The following is a 16,513-nucleotide window of genomic DNA, read 5'->3' on the forward strand; positions in this document are numbered from 1 at the left end:
ACTATTGCTGTAGACATTTAACGCTGAGCTCAGTTTAATCACTTTATGGGCCACTGTTGGCTAGTTTAATCTTCAGCAATGCATTATATTCTTTAAGATCATCATGTGACTGTACCATCACTGTCCTGTGAGAACCACAAATCTCCAAAATGTCTGAAAAGAGACTTTTTCACCATTACAGCAGTACAGTATTAGCCTCTGGGCTATAGTGGAGTAGAAGTATAGAATTAGATAAAATGTAAATCCTTAAGTTAAGTACAAATACTTAGTTACAGTCCACCAGTGCTTATAATTCTAAACTAATGGAAGATGAAAATTAATGGATTGAAATTGACCAGTGATTAATCGATTGATCGAATGCTGCATTAAAATAACTTAACTGACTAATCACCAGGCAGCAGAGGTAAAGATTTTTTTATTTTCTACATTTTATAGATTCTGAAATGTCTTGATAATGTTAATATTCATGTAACTTAAGATTCTCTGCAAAATATTCTGTTCAATGTTGTCTTTTTGTACCTCATTCTGTTCTGTATAGATCTACTTATTCTTTGACTGATGGAGCAAACTGGTTTAAAGGGAGTAGGATTGTAGTGGGAGCACTTGGCTGTCAGGTGTGACTATGTGGCAACAGCAAATCATTGTCATGTCTCACGGGTCGATTAAGAGAGCCTCTTAGCAGAATTGTGCTTAGGGCCCCATGGAAGTCAGGACCAGCTCTGGTTTCTCCTGTACAAATCTTTTTGTTGAGACTGATTGCTTACCACACTCTGCAAGAATATCCGTTTTGTCTAGTTGACTGCTGTTGTGTATCACACTGAGCTTTAGGTTCAGATTTTAACAGCATATAAAAGTTTACTGGGAAAGATCAATAATGTACAATACTGTAGTACACAGAAAATTGAGACAAAGCATGCCTGTTACAAGGTTTAATTGAGTTTGATCTTAAATATATTTTCCCAGCTTAATGGGAGAGTAAAAATCAAAGCACTCCTTAAAATACTCTCTTGTCCCAATTCTCAAAAAGAAGTGAATTTCACAAACTAATTTACAAAGCCCTCCACATGCTTACTTGTGCTGTAAACTGGATATGAATATACAGCAAACCTTTTTTAGATACAACGACCACCTCTGAAACACCTAGTTTTCGAAAATGATTGTATACTGTTAAATCTAATTTGGGCTGCAAATGGTAGCAAGATGGTGTGGCTCATGTATGAAGCTTGCATCAAGGTTTACTTGGACTGGATCAATATGTCTTAGTCAGAAGCCCTCTTAAGTATTACGTAAAAACATGATGATGTTAAGTTTTTTAGGCACAATGAATGTGATCCCTAACCCTCAAATGAGCCAAACCAGACTCTTGCAGTTGATCCAGCTCACTTGGACTGGATCAGCCACCCACTGTGCTGACCTGCCTAAAGTCATAGGTAATATTACATCTTTGTTTGATAGGACAGGCAATGTCGAACACTCTTAAAATCTAACTTGAAATACTTCAAGTGTTTTTTTTAAACTGACCTAAATGTTTATGTTTTTTGCCTTGCTAGCAGATGGCCTCCAGTAACGTTTAGACTCACCACTTTGGGTCAAACAGAAATGAAATAGCTAATGTTAACATGTTAACACACTCAGCTAAGATACTGAACATGATAAACATTCGCTTCTAAATGTTAGCATGTCAAAATTGTCATTAAGGATGTTAGCATCCTGTCAGCAGCAGTTCGCTCAAAGCCCCACAGCCTCAGCACAGAGCTGCAAGCATTGCTGATGAACGGACACACCGGTCTGCAGTTACAGCTAACAGCACAATGACTACAGTATATTTTCTATTGGAAAGAAATGCTATAATAGATTGTTATTATAGTTTTTATTATATCATTTTGGTTATTATTTATTTTCAGCTTTATTCAGTGTTGTGACATGACAAACATTTGTTAAAAAAGACAGTATGTTATAACATGGAGTACATCTCTGTTATGTCTATCTTGTTGTGAGCACAGCTAACATGTAAATTGCAATAAACAGCCAACTACAACGATTAGAACAGCTTCAGATCAGAAGTGGGCCTGGTAGGCCAGTAGATAGCCATCATTGTACATGTAGATCTGCTTGTCAGTGGGATTATAGCTCAGACTGGCCACTCCTTTAGCGACCTTCTCTAGTGGCAGTGCTAGTGAGTTGTCCTCTTTGCCTGTTGCTGTGTCGAAGGCGTAGAACACCTCCTCACGGTATTCGTCCACGTAACGAGTGGCATACAGCACACCACATACCATGAAAGCATTGCTCACCGCCTTCTTGAACAGCCTCGTCTCCCACGTCTGCGTGACATTGAGCATCTCAACATCGCTGTCCCAAACTAGACGGCTCACCACTAGATTACCATGGTTACCAACAGTGGCATAGATAGCCCATAGTCCTGTTTCATCTGCCTCCACATCTACATCACTATTGAGACGGCAGTCATAGTAACAATATGGGAACTTGTTGTTGAAACCAACGCCAGTGCCTGGAAGTGTCACCCGTTTAACAGTGCTGCTTTTCAGGTCAAAGCGGCAGATGTCTGCAGAGCGGTAGCAGTGATAGTACAGCGCTTCACCATACAGAACAGCACTAGGACCCTCAAGAGTGTCGGTGTGACTGAAGGATGGAGCCAAGGTGAAGTCCTGGGGGTTGGTAGAGGCCATGAAGTCTTCGTAAGTTTTGTATACGCGCAGGGTGTTGCCATAGATGTGGCTGCTGACCAGAGGCTGAACCCAGTAACTGTTCTTCTCCCCCTCACTGTCCTTCTTGGCCTGTTTGCCCCACGACCCAGAGGTGTAGCTCTTGCCATGGGGACTGACCTTAGTCATGACAGGATCACTAATGCTCCTCATCAGCCCCCTGCGGCAGTGCTTACCTGGAAACAGAGAGAGAAGGGTCTGGTCCTCACTGCTCCATTACTCTCTGCAATATTTCAACCTGATCGTCAAAAAATGCTGACTGTCTTGTTTTGTAGATGCATTTTTGATAAATGATAGTGGTTACACTAAGTTCACTGACAAACACATTGCATTTCCTGTGACTACTTCATGAACGACACCCAGTTTTTAATGCTGCAAATGTATAAATATTGCATGGAGGTTTTTGACTGCGGGGTTCCAGCTGACCCTGGTCCTGAGTATTATCCTCTTTGAGACCATTAGGAAGCCCATATGTTTTAAAATGGTCTAGTGCACTTGAGCCACTAGATGAAGACAGAGACCGTGCAATCCCATGAAGTCTGTTGACTCTCCTCTAGCTCCCTCTTCACATGGGGCCAATACAGATGATGACAGAGTGGCAGTGAGTGACTCAAATGATTTAGAAACAATAGATTATCAATCAGCTTTCGATCACTAAATAGACCTCTTTGTGTGTGTATTAAAAGTAGCTGACCTGTAGCTGTGAAAATGTGGCAAAGAGGCTGAACAGGGGGCACTAGAGGTTTTTAATATGTGGTCATTAATTTGCTTGGTGTTTGAATTGTGTTGGGTGAAGGGAAAAATGGTTTGTTCTGTTTTATTTGATGTGCAGAATGAATATGTTTCTACATGAACAGTATGATCTTTTGTTGGAGAGGAGCTCAAGCACTGGTACGCTTTCTATTTTTCAACAAATTCATTAAATAATATTGCTGTCAAAAAAATAAATAAAATCTCGTTCTGCTTCATTTTAGGTGGTTAACATATGACTCACTGTAACTCTTCCTGGGAAAATGTAAACACATCTCATCTAATTTCTGATTTACTGAATTCAGTCCCATTATACGTTATTAAAAATTGTAAGTAGTTTTTTTACTGGTTATGAAACAGTCTCAGTTTCTTACTGATGCCTTTATATGAGCTAAGTAAGCAAACAGGACCAAGAGAGAAAAGATTGACTATTTCTATGTTGTCGTTCTTAATGGTTGCCACTGAGTCTCTGTGAAATCAAATGAAACAAACCTGTATTTGTTACCACTTTTGTCCACAGGGGCCTCAAAAATCAACAAAATATGAAAACTTCTTTTTAGTAGCTTAAATAAAATTGACTGGGAGCAGTTTCACATATTATCTTTGTGCCAGTGTTGGAACATGTCCAACAGGAGCAGCTGCAGCTGAAATAAGGAAACTGGGAAATCGTAAAATGAAATCTTTGGAAATTCTTTTAATGTTTGTAAAGTTTAACAGTGTGACTGAAGTAGTAGGCAGTGTTGGTTGACCTTAATACCTTAAGCTTGAGCATATATCTGAAGTACAACTGAATTAATATCAAGTTTATTTGACAATAAAAGTTTAGTTGTTTTGAATCATTGCGTAATCACCTCAACTTGTCTTTTCAAATTCTGTCAAGGCAGCCTAGTGACACATTTACAATTTTGTAATGACTGTGTGAGGAACTGAGGTTTGGAGTTACATCATTTCCTCCATTCAGCCCTTTAATGATTCTGCAGTAATTTGACTGTCCGATTGTTTAACTTGAAAATAAGGTTGGATTGATTTTTTCTTTTGTTTTTTGTTTTTACATCAATATCATCTTTTCTTTATTTTCCTGCTGTGCTGCACTCTGCAACATGTTCATAGCCAACATACTTCGTTTAATTGGAGGTGCACATTTTCCCTCAGAATTCTTTTAGTTACTCCTACTGTCGTTATTGAAATATATGAGTGAGTACTCTCTTGCACACACACACACACACAGACACACACACACACACACACACACACACACACACACACACACACACAGTATATTTACCTATGTAGTCTTCGGGGATTGATTTGCAGGACTCTGCAGTGTTCTTCAGGTAGCGCAGTCTCTCTTTCACAGTCTTCATGTTTAGTGTGTTTGTTGTTTGCATCTTCTCTACATCTTTATGCAGTTTACCCATCTAACACACACACACACACACACACACACACACACACACACACACACACACACACACACACACACACACATTTCCAACATTGTGTACAAACAGTTAATATATATTCATGGTAAACTATTAAATTCAACTTTAAAACATTTTGAATGACTCAGCTCTGTTTCTTAGTGTTATATTTGTTCTCTTGATCGATCACAAATTTTCAGTTAGATTATGTAACTTTTCTTTCTGTCTGTTTTATGCTCACAACATGATACAGTTATCTAGCTCAAAGAGTTTACTAAAGTTTGACTACCTTACTTAAATACTGTTGCTTTAGAAATACTTAATTATCTTCACTGCATGTTCTGGTGTACCTCTTTGGAGAGTTTCTGTGTTTGGGTGTTGTTTAGCTGGCTGTGGATGACATCAATGTCTGTTTCCAGCTGGCTGAGCTCCTGACCCAGCAGCCGCAGAGCCAAGTCCGTGTACAAGCCCTGGTCGTGCAGGTACTGGTGAGGCTGTAGCCGGGCTGTCACGTTCTCAACCAGATCCAGGATCTGAGGGAGACGCTGGCTGGACAACAACACCTGTCCGGGCGCACAGACATAAAGTTTTTGATAACTGAATGTATTTTCAGGATTTCAGGAACAGATCACAAAATTCATGGTTTGGATTGTATCGCAGTTTTGAGTCATGGATTGGATCATTTTTCAGATCAGCAAAAAAAAAAAAAAAAAAAGATGTGAAATGCCCAAAGTACTGATTCAACTTCATTACTCATGTATAGGCTCTGAAAAAAAAAAAAAAAAAAAAAAAACTAAGTATGAAAGTAAAAAGTAATAGTAGTAACATTTTACACACTAAAGCCCAGGCCATCGCCTGCATTAGTGAATCGTCACTCCCCTAAAAATTTGTGTTTTCTATGTTTAATTGTCTCATCCATTTAGGTTAAAATTGTTCATGATCTTGGGAAGGTGGCAAGCAGTGATGCAAAATAGAAATAATCAATAATTCTTTTTAAATGCATTAATCCTAAAGTAATGAGCCTGTTTTGAAAATGTAGACAGAGTGGAAAGTACAGATATTTGTATTTGAAAGTACAGATATTTGTATCCAAATATAGTGAGTAAAAGTAAAAAAATAAAAACTTGATGCAAGGTAAAAATAAAAACTTGATGCAAGGTACATATACCTGAAAACTATGAAAATTATTCCCCACCTCTGCACGTCAGAGATGAAAATTTACCAGATTAATTATTATATTCAGCACTGTAAAATGATACTGGTCAATGTTATCTCACCTGTTCCTGCAGGCCGTTCAAAGACACTTGACAGGTCTCAACCTGCTGCAGCACGCCCTCGTACTTCACAGCAGGGAACGACCACAGGTCGGCGTCCACCAAACACACACACGAGCCGTTCTTCCTTTGGCTTGGCACACGCTGAGCCTGGCCATCGCCCTGCAGTCACACATGTATAAAAGTACACTAATGTTGAAAATTTACAATTTACAAGGATAGTAAAGAAAAGAACCAAAAAGAGGGAATAAGGCCAGTCAAATGTTATCATGTGCTACATCTTCAACTTTTATCCTGAGTTTCTAAAAGTAGGATATCAGTTGTTACTCACTGATGACAGCAGCAGTAGGAGCAGCAGCAGCATGTTTACAGCTGGAGAAATGAATGGTAGACTGATGAGGACTGAGGCTGTTAGTTCTAAAATCGCCATCCCTCCTCTTCTCTTTTCTTTAGTTAAGTCAGTCACAACAAAATTACATTTTGCAGACTTGCGTGTCATCACAAGTAAGTCACTAAAAACCTCTCACATGGATGTGAAACTCTAAAAATGCCAATCTATGGAGTTTCACAGGAGTTATTTCAATCCAGAATTTCCCATATCCCATAATATACTTCATGAATTGGGTATTATTTCCCCTTTACAATATCCTCTGTAGTATTTTCGTCTGTTCTGCACATTACTAAAATGTTATAATGCAGTGTATGGAGAATACTGAAAGACATCTCTGCACCCCTGAATGTGTGATAGGGGTATCGCATTTAAAACTAAAAAAAAAATCCTGCATGTTGTCTCACTGCTAGATTATTTCATATTTATTTAATGCAGACAAAAATATTTATTAATTAATGTAATGTGTCAGTCAAAATTACATTAATCAACCAGCAGTATGATAATGTAAAGGAATTTTCACTGTTCATTTATTAGCAGGTACCAGGGCAAATGTGCCAATACTAATTCAGGCTAACATGCTGTTATTTGGCTAACAGATTCCTGTTTATTCTGATTCAGCTAATTGTAAACAAGTCTGCACTTTTGTGGGTTTGGGACTTGTTACCTGTTCCACATGGTTTTAAACATAAAATCCAGACTGATGTCAAATTGTCAACCTGGACAGCTCAGTTATCCAGATTTGAGTCATTTGAACAATGAACAGGCGCCTGTTTACCACAACTTGTTCATGATATCCTAAACAGACACCAGAGGCCTCCCTCATGAACCAGGATTACCAGTTTATCTAGATAACTTTCAGAGGTCAAAGGTACATTAGCTGATCTTTTTACAACACTGGGTTATATAAATACATTGATGACTATCATGCTTTTACACAACACACACACACACACTCTCAACAGGTGAGGGGAATGAATTTAAGTCTCAAGTGTAGAAGGTGCTCTATACTGTGGTGGTACAACAGTGGATACTTCAGTATCCCTTGCCAGAAGGTGGCCTATCAATATTATTTTAATGAAGCTCAGCGTAAGTTCAATCAGGAAGAACTTCTATTACGCTGCCTTCATTCATAACTTTCCTTTACTCTGTCTCTCTCCTCCTATTCCCTCTAATCAGCTGTTTGTGGGCGTTCACCTTCGTCTTTACTATCCAATCAGATTTTGCCATGGTCGCGATAGCCAGTCAATTTGCTGCTGCCAAAACTTTAAATCGTCTCTGTCTTTGCTCCATCAGTTGTCATTCAGTCAGTCGCGCGACCCTCCTCCACCCCTCTGTCCTCCAGTCATTGGACCCAGGAAGCCACAAGATGTTCACCTCGATCCTCCCCGACGCCCTCTCCTCCAGTCTTCAGGTCCAGGCAGCAGGAGTCCAGAGCCACAAGATGTTCACCTCGATCCTCCCTGACGCCCTCTCCTCCAATCTTCAGGTCCAGGCAGCAGGAGTCCAGAGCCACTTCACCTCACCAGTCTCTGCTTCGCACCTCTTCACCACCACCACCAGTGTCTAGACCCCGGTTCCGGGTTCTCTTCACTACAGCTTCATCACCCCCATTTATATATACATATTGTTTCACCTCAATGGGGTCTAACCGTCAAAGACTGTTCATATTTCATATATCATGCACGTGCCAATAAACCATTTCTCTTTTACTCTTAGTCTCTCCTGATTGAAATAGTATTATCTATCTAATCTTTCTGGAAATCTTCTGAAATCTTTCTAGATTTCTGGCGGCGCCCCTGCCTACTACTACTGGAGACTACTGGTAGCAACAGGCTTACTGAAACTTAATTATGTTTTGTAACATAACACGTGTGGTTAATGTTGTAAAACAGCTGCACTTTGCAGGTTTAGGCATAAAAATTACTTGGATAGGTTCAGTAAAAGATTGTGATTTGGGTTAAAATTATGTTATGTGTATCACGTCAGACAGAAGCCATATATAATGACAATTAAGTAAATTAAAAGTTTAAATAACTTCACAAAAGACAAAGGATCCCCCCCAATCTTTTTTTGGAGTGCTTTTTGGTGTAATCGCCCCTCTCTTATGTACCTGTCTCATCTAATAGATGTGCGAAGTGTTCCTTCCCTAAAATCCTGCAGTCTGACTTGGAGTGTAATTTCTTTAGACGATATTTTTTTGGCTTAGTGCAGAATGGTCACTTTCCATTCCCCAATCCTGTAACCACATCTTTAATATAGATACTGTATGTGCATTTCTGCAAAACCATAGACTAAAAAGAAACAAGTATTAGTTCCTTTCCACATTTGCATTTCCTTCCCATGAAACCATCACATATTCTTGGCCTGCAGGACCAACAACCTCCAGCTTCCTCAGACTGATGTCTGAATGAACAGTGGAAACATTTGACTCTCATGAGACACTTCTAAATAGAGATATAAACTTATATTTTGTGAGAAATCTCTATGTTTTTCAGATACTGTATTATGTATTTTAGGCGCTCTGTTATGATATACCATAAAGTTCATATTACCAGTGCTACATAATGTGAAGGAAGTTGAACCTGTTTCAGGACCTGCTCGTTCAGTTCTACCCAGCAAACACCCAGCCTGTTTTCTGTTCATTCATCACTGTCTGGTTTGGATCAGCTGCCAAACAAGACAGGAACAGCTGGACAACAGTCAGTCAAGACTGCTGAGAAAATCACTGTTGCTAACCTGCCCTATATTCAGGACCTATACATCTCCAGAGTCAGGAAACAGGCAGCAACAAACATCAGCAGACCCTTCACACCGTTGACACAACTTGCTCCAACCTCTCCTCTCAGGGAGGCTACAGAACACTGTGTGGCAAAACAGTCACAGTACAGACACAAGAACAGTTTATTCCCACAGGCCATCAGTCTTTCAATGACAAAAACCCCCTAACACCAAATCACCAGGCCCACAGATAGCACAAAAAGTCATTTGTGAGCATGACAGATTGTCGATCTGAGTCTGTGTCAAGGGAATTTGAAGTGAACATTTGAGATGTTACAAAAAATGAACCAAAAAAAAAAAGAAGAAAATGCATTTCCATCAAGAAACAGCTTAAGAAAGAGTAAAAACTTTTTTCCAACTTGAGGATTTTTTTTTCACAAACTTTGCCGTTTCCATCGACCTTTAGGAATCAGCAAAACTCTTGTTTGTTTATTTCCCCTACTTAAATCTCTCTTCACACTATCTTTTTGGCCTGGTCATTCGTGTCCCCCTTGCACTGACTGCATTCATATTTTATTGCAGATGTGTACGTAAGTGTTTCTTTTCATTTCATGTATGCATGACGTGTGTATGTGGAATGTATGTGTGTGTAGGTTTGTGAACAAGTTTGTGCTGTGATGAGGATTTGATTTGTTGATCAGTTACTCACTCACTTTGATTACATGTAGCCATTGCCCTTCTGGTAGCTTTTGTTCTTCAGGAGGTAATAGCGGTGGGCTGCCAGTTTTTTTAGTTTTTTTTTTTTTTTCATCTCAACTTGTAAAAATTTCAACAATCACCACATTAAATTTTCTGTGACTGCTTTGTATTTGTGAAGCATAATACATTATTTCCAAAGGGAATATTTTTAGGTCAAGATGTCTTTAAGTTTCACTTAAGTGCATCCATCAGTGTTTATGCAACGTTTCCCTTCATCATGTAAAAATACTGCACTGCTGTAATACCACAAGAAGGAAGTGATCAAATTCTGATTGAAACTTGACACATTTCCATATGCAAAGCTAACTCACATCATATGCAGAGGTTAGTGGGAGTGTTCACAGGCTAGAGGCTGCTGCTACAGTCATATTCAAACTGTGGTCAGGGACTGTTTCAGTCGTCTCTGATCCACCATGAAGCTGTATGTGATTGTTCCTCTGTGTGCTCTGTTCAGCCTCACCCAACAGGTAAGAAAACACTGGGAATATAGCGATTATTATTTTTTTATTTAAGAAATTTCATCTCCTTAAATCGTTTTACAAATAATCATACACTGCTCATTTCAAATACAGATGAATTTACACATCATATTTAGCATTCATTTTTTACATACCATGTTGTTTGATGCTCTTAATTTCAGGTACCTTCACGTGATGTGAAGTGTGCGTGTCAGTTGGCTCATGCAGACAAGGCATTCCCTCATGACAAACTCAAAACAGCAGAGGACAAAGCATCAAAATGCAACAGTTTTGTCAACCCAAAGAAGGTAACGTGTTATTTTTCTAAGCCACACTGTAAAGAACACAGCCTTTCTCACCTGCTGTAAAACTATAATAATAATAATAATAATAATAATAATAATAATTTTTCAAATCCCTCTCAACATTAAGCATCTGTTAAGTATGTATCACGTATCAAATGCAGACGAGAAGTCAGATTCCTGCATGTGTTGACCTGCTCTTTCTACAGACTCTGGAGCTGGAGAGTCTGCTGCTGGGTTTGAACAACCGTCTGCCCCGGCTAGAAGAAGACGTGTCGATGCTGGAGAGGGAGGATGACGGACAGCTCCATGCAGTTGTCAGCCTGTACGTGGTAGAGAATGAACTGGTGGAGATCAGGCAGCTCATCGACAGGCTCAACAGCACCACCGTGGGACACCAGCGTCTCACTAATGACACCAGTCAACAGGTAAGAACACAGCACCTGCTGCTCAACACTTGACACCATTCAAGAAGGCAGCGTCTGTCAGCAAGTTCAGCACTGTCCAGCTATTTCTGGGTTTACGGCTATTTCTGGCTCTCAAAGGAATCTATGTGCTGTTCAGTGCTGTATCGTATCAGAACGCTCCTGCTCTCCTTTTGGTACTGTACCCTCAATTCAGCAGCCCTGTAGAGTCAGGATGTGGAGTCCGACCTCTAACTTTAATGTGACTCAAAAGAGCTTGCCAGCAGTGAAAATCAATGGAGTGAAAGTGTGAAAACACATAACACAGAATGTTTACAATGATGGCTATCAAAAGCGAAATTTAATGAAATGCAATGCTTAACATAGACCATTCTTTCAGTAAAAATGGTTCAATTTCCAACAGATTGAATGACCATGTGTAACGTAAATCATAGTTTTGATGGTGCAGTTCCTCTATACGTATTTTTAGTGCCTCTCAGCTCATTGTGTTGGTTTTACAGTCCATGACTTTTTAATATAACCTCTTAATATTTACCTCACAGACAGCATCTTTTGATTATTTTAATATTGGATCTCTGTTCTGGTGCTGTCTCTCAGTTGATGGACCTGAAAGAAAAGATGCAGGAGCTGGAGACGTATGACACCATGCAGGTGGTGAAGAGACAACAGGACAACCAGCGTCTGAAGAAAGACCTAGACCAGTGCAAGAATAGACCTAACTCCACCATTCAACCCACACTGCCTCCATATGGTACGTCTCAGTACTACATTACACACCAGACTGTAGGGAGATGTTTTTAGTCCTCTTTACTGTCCACTGGAAACCAGCAGATAGATAAAATTCTGGTTCTGACTTCCTGATCTAATTTGTTTTCGTAGTACTGAGTTGCTTGATATTTTACCAGAGCAAAATTAGATGTGACCACATTTTAACCACCAGAAAAATTACACCCAACATCAGAGCTGCTAGTTTTCTGTCCACTGTGTCTGAACCAGAAAATGGCACCACAGCTGTGAAGGGTCCCCCTCACTCTTTTTCATTTCATTTCATATTTTCTCCCCAAGGTAACTGTCCCCATGGCCAATTTGTGAACATTACTGGGCCGAGGATGCGCACACAAGGAGAGTACCCTGGCTCCTACAAGTATGGAGCCTGGGGTCGAGATCCCAAACCAGAGGCAGGGAAGGAGAGCTGGTACTGGCTGGTAATGCTGACCTCCGGTGACAAATTCTCCAACTATGTCCGTCTCTACTCCAGCCTGAGGGCTCTCATTGTTGGGAAAAGCACACCAGGTAAAGAAATCTTCTTTTCTAATGAATGACAGCATGTGACCAGGCCTTACTAGTAATTTGCTGAGGACTATGTTTAACCATTGATTACTGTAAAGTCCTCAGCACTGAGGCTGTCATTCAAAATACAACAAAATGGCTATTACGGGGGAATTACAGGGCAACCAATTTCTTCTGCTGGTGTTCAACCTTGTGAGTTTGGTGGGAGGGGCTTAGCAGAGTGATTGACTTGATGGCATTTGCTCTTCCTCATCTTGCTTTTTCTTCCTTTTCTTGTTCTTCTTCTTCTTCTTCTTCTTCTTCTTCCAGGTAATGCCGAGATTAGCCCCTCCAACCCAACCACCAACACCATCCAGGGTCCAAATGTTGTGATGTATGGAGAGGCCTTGTACTACAACTGTTACAACCAAGACGCTGTGTGTCGATTCAACCTCACCACCAAAACTGTTACCAACGTACATCTACCCAAAGGCACCAGGTTCGCTGTTCAACTTACTTAAGTTCACCTCCAGTCATGTTATAAACAATATAAAATGCTCTGCAAGAAGTGGTAAATGTGTCTGATATGTTTTTGTTTGTCTTTTTGCAAAATATGTTCAAATACCTACATCTTGCCTTCATTTAGTATTCAACATTTAATAAATATGCAAATAGTTCTTGCTCTCCACACACACCCCGACCACCACCCTTACCCCAAAGGCTCCTCCTCTGTTTTGCCAGCTAATCACAGTAGCAAGCTTCATCCGGCTTCTCCTGTGGGCTGGGCATTGCCACTAAGGGTGTGTCTAACGCCATGCCCTTGATTAATGGGACTGATTCTATTTCATATATGCAGCAATACTCAGACACAGAGTTTACTGCTTATTTTGCTCTCCCTTTGTCTTTTAATACATGAAAAACACTACATGACCATGTTAACAAGGTTAAAAACATGATTTTCACTGGAGGGGGAGGAATTGGTGTTGCTGAATTAATGCCTTGTTTCCACAAAGAAATAAAAAATAAGATATCAGTCTTTCACATTTGCATGCAAATGTTGAACTTTTAAGTTTTATAATGACTGAAACTATAAATGTGAAAAAAATCACAACATAACATAATGAGTCAAAGATTGTTTTCCAAATTTTCACTGAAAAAACTTAAATATCACTTCTGAACCTTGTTTTTTCAGATATAACTCAAAAGGTAATTTTTGCCACCTTGATGAATGCTACCTGTTCACCGACCTGGACCTGGCGACAGATGAGTCAGGTGTCTGGGTGATCTATACCACTACTCAGGACTTCGGCAACCTGGTGCTGTCCAAGGTAGACGAGGGTGAACCGCTGACACTCGGCAAAACCTGGAGAACTTCGGTCTACAAGCAGGGGGTGACCAACACCTTCATGGCGTGCGGCGTGCTCTACGCTACCCGGTATATCAGCAAAGACATAGAGGAGATCTTCTATTCGTTTGATACCACGACAGGGCTAGAAAGATTCAACATTGGCATCTTCATCAGCAAGATCAGTCCCAACATTTATTCCCTGAACTACAGCCCTGTGGACCACATGCTATATGCCTACTGTGACACCCACATGGTTTCCTATAAGGTTTTGTTTTCAAAGTAAAATGCTGGCAACTTTTTCCTTAAAAGCCTGTGAAATTACCTGTGCTTTACTTGCTATACATAGTACATTTACATGGTAAATTCAGCATAATATACATTTGCATTGTACTAATGTCATTTGTCGTACTCAAATTAGTTAAACAACTAATCAAATGAATAACATGTAAGATTATTTAAAAACTCCCAATGTGTGCTGGAAAAGTTGAACCTATTCACTTATATATAAAATACAGTGAAAAATAATAATACCATCTGCAGTCATTTAAACATCTTAGCGCACACTTGTAGCACCATTAAAAGAGATTAGTATTCACAAAAACGCTATAGTTACTAAAGAACACATTGCCTCGAAAATCCAAACCACAGAATTCAACACTGCATAAAAATGCTGCAGGCTGTTTGTTTCTGTTCCTGAATCAAGTAACCACATCTTTTATAAAAGCAAGTATTAGTCACAACTTCCACTCTACATTTGGATTTCCTTCCTATAATCATGTCACATCATTGTGGCCTGAAGGTCCAACAGCCTCCAGCCTCCATCGACTGTCTGCTCTCACTGAATGAGCAGCAGAAGAAACATGTGTTCATCTCAGGTGAAAATATGAAGATCCCAAATAAAGAGTGCTAACTGCGTGTGAATTCTAATATATTGCATGTTTCGTTGGTGTGTGTTTTGCGGGTGATCAGCTACGAATAACTGCTTAAATGACAGCAGGTGCAGATACTGTGGAGACAGCAGAATTTAAATGAGCGTTTTGCGTGTTTCAGAGGTTTCTGCCATGGGAAGTTTGGGTGCAAAGCAGAATGACTACAAGTGCAAAATTAAATTTGATCCCATGGAGGTATTAGTGAAAGAGGCAAATAAACATATTGTTGAAGTGCAGTAAAGTCAAGAACAACAGATGAAATTAAGAGAGGGTGGCAACATATCAGGCAAACAACAAAATAAAAAAATGGCTTATAATAAAACTTCAACTTCAAAACAAACAAACAAATAAACCCATTGCACAGGAGATGTGATCTATGTCCATTGTGGCCCGAGTGGCTCAGGAGGGACACTCGGGCCATTGTCACACACAGTAGGTAGCTGGTCAGCGCTGTATCTGGTCTGACAATGGCCATAAATGCTCTGGTACGAGGGACCAAAGATAGGGTACAAGCTGTGCTGAGGTCTTTCAGTCCAAGTGGTCCCACAGTGAAGCAGCAGGGGACTGGACAGGCAGGAGGAGGATATGGAAGCCCATTTCCGCCAGTGAAAGAAAAAATATCCCCAAGGTAAGTCATAATTATGAGATAAAAAGTTGAAATTATGAGATTAAAAGGTTGAAATTATGAGATAAGAAGTCATGATTATGAGATACTTAAACAACAGTTACAGTATCAGATCTCCTATTTTATTTGACACAGAGGTGGATTGTGAGTACATAAAAGACTACTGTAAATATGGATTTACAACACATACTTATAATCTGGAATTGCATTCAGTGGACACATTGGATGCATTGACAGGTTTTCCAGATCTAAAGATCATCACTGGCTCCTTCATAGATGCTGTGATCACTGCTGCTGGATGCCCTGACAGACTCTGACTTGATTTAGGAACAGAAAATGGCCACATGGCTGAAATACAGCATTTGTTTGGTTGGTTGTTTTTGTTTTGTTTTTTTGTTTTGTCTTTTGCATTTTTCTGAGACTTAAGCTCAGACAGACACGGTCACCTTTGGTCCAAGTAATGGAAACCAGCGCATTGAACAATGGTGGCTGATCCTGCAAAGTGAGCGTGTTTAGTTTTGGATAAACTTATTTAACAAACTGAGAGAAAATGGCTACTACTAAGACAATGTCTTGGACAAATCCTTGATCCAGTTTATCTTTCTTCATACAATACAGGTAATGGACACATTATGAGATGAAAGACTGCCCATTAATATTTTAACAGCCACAAATGACCATGTGTAAATAAAGTAATTGTCTATGTTCTGTGGATAGAATGAATAAAACATAAATTGTTTCTGGCTGGAAAAAACATAATTATAAAGTAAATAAATTCATAAATTCAAATTTTAAAATTAAAGTAACAAATGCACAAAAAAACCTTGGATATTCACTTAAATTATAAAATCATAAATTTGTGAGAAAAAATTTTTTTTTGTCACTGTACAAGGTTTTGACTCAACCTTAGTAGTTCCTGATGTCACCTCATCCAAATAGAAATGTTATATACAAAACAACAAACTGATTTGGATGAGGTGGCATCAGGACCTACTAAGTTTGAATCAAAACCTTTCACAGTGATAAAATCACAGTTTTTCCAAGTTTTTTCCTCTTAAATTTGTTACATTCGTCTAAGAAAATTCCTGAGATTTCCCCTACCAATTTATTATTTCAGAATC

General features: G+C 39.4%; 2 protein-coding genes across 2 annotated transcripts; one reads left to right on the forward strand and one right to left on the reverse strand.

Moving 5' to 3' along the window:
• Positions 1–1,899: 1,899 nt before the first annotated feature.
• LOC146316234 (olfactomedin-like) lies at positions 1,900–6,626 on the reverse strand. Its single transcript, XM_084734379.1, has 5 exons — positions 6,500–6,626; positions 6,172–6,330; positions 5,245–5,457; positions 4,759–4,891; positions 1,900–2,899 (listed from the first exon to the last, which is right to left on the reverse strand). Exons 1-5 carry the CDS (start codon positions 6,596–6,598, stop codon positions 2,058–2,060), a joined length of 1,446 nt encoding a protein of 481 aa, XP_084590505.1. The 5' UTR covers positions 6,599–6,626; the 3' UTR covers positions 1,900–2,057.
• Positions 6,627–10,366: 3,740 nt separating this feature from the next.
• LOC146316235 (olfactomedin-4-like) lies at positions 10,367–14,522 on the forward strand. The gene is made up of 7 exons (XM_084734298.1): positions 10,367–10,503; positions 10,677–10,802; positions 11,006–11,224; positions 11,819–11,972; positions 12,287–12,514; positions 12,821–12,989; positions 13,683–14,522. Exons 1-7 carry the CDS (start codon positions 10,450–10,452, stop codon positions 14,119–14,121), a joined length of 1,389 nt encoding a protein of 462 aa, XP_084590424.1. The 5' UTR covers positions 10,367–10,449; the 3' UTR covers positions 14,122–14,522.
• The last annotated feature ends 1,991 nt before the right edge of the window (positions 14,523–16,513 follow it).

Source organism: Lutjanus erythropterus, chromosome 13 (genome assembly GCF_056507025.1).
Source record: "Lutjanus erythropterus isolate fLutEry1 chromosome 13, fLutEry1.hap2, whole genome shotgun sequence".
Classification (NCBI taxonomy): Eukaryota; Metazoa; Chordata; class Actinopteri; order Lutjaniformes; family Lutjanidae; genus Lutjanus; species Lutjanus erythropterus.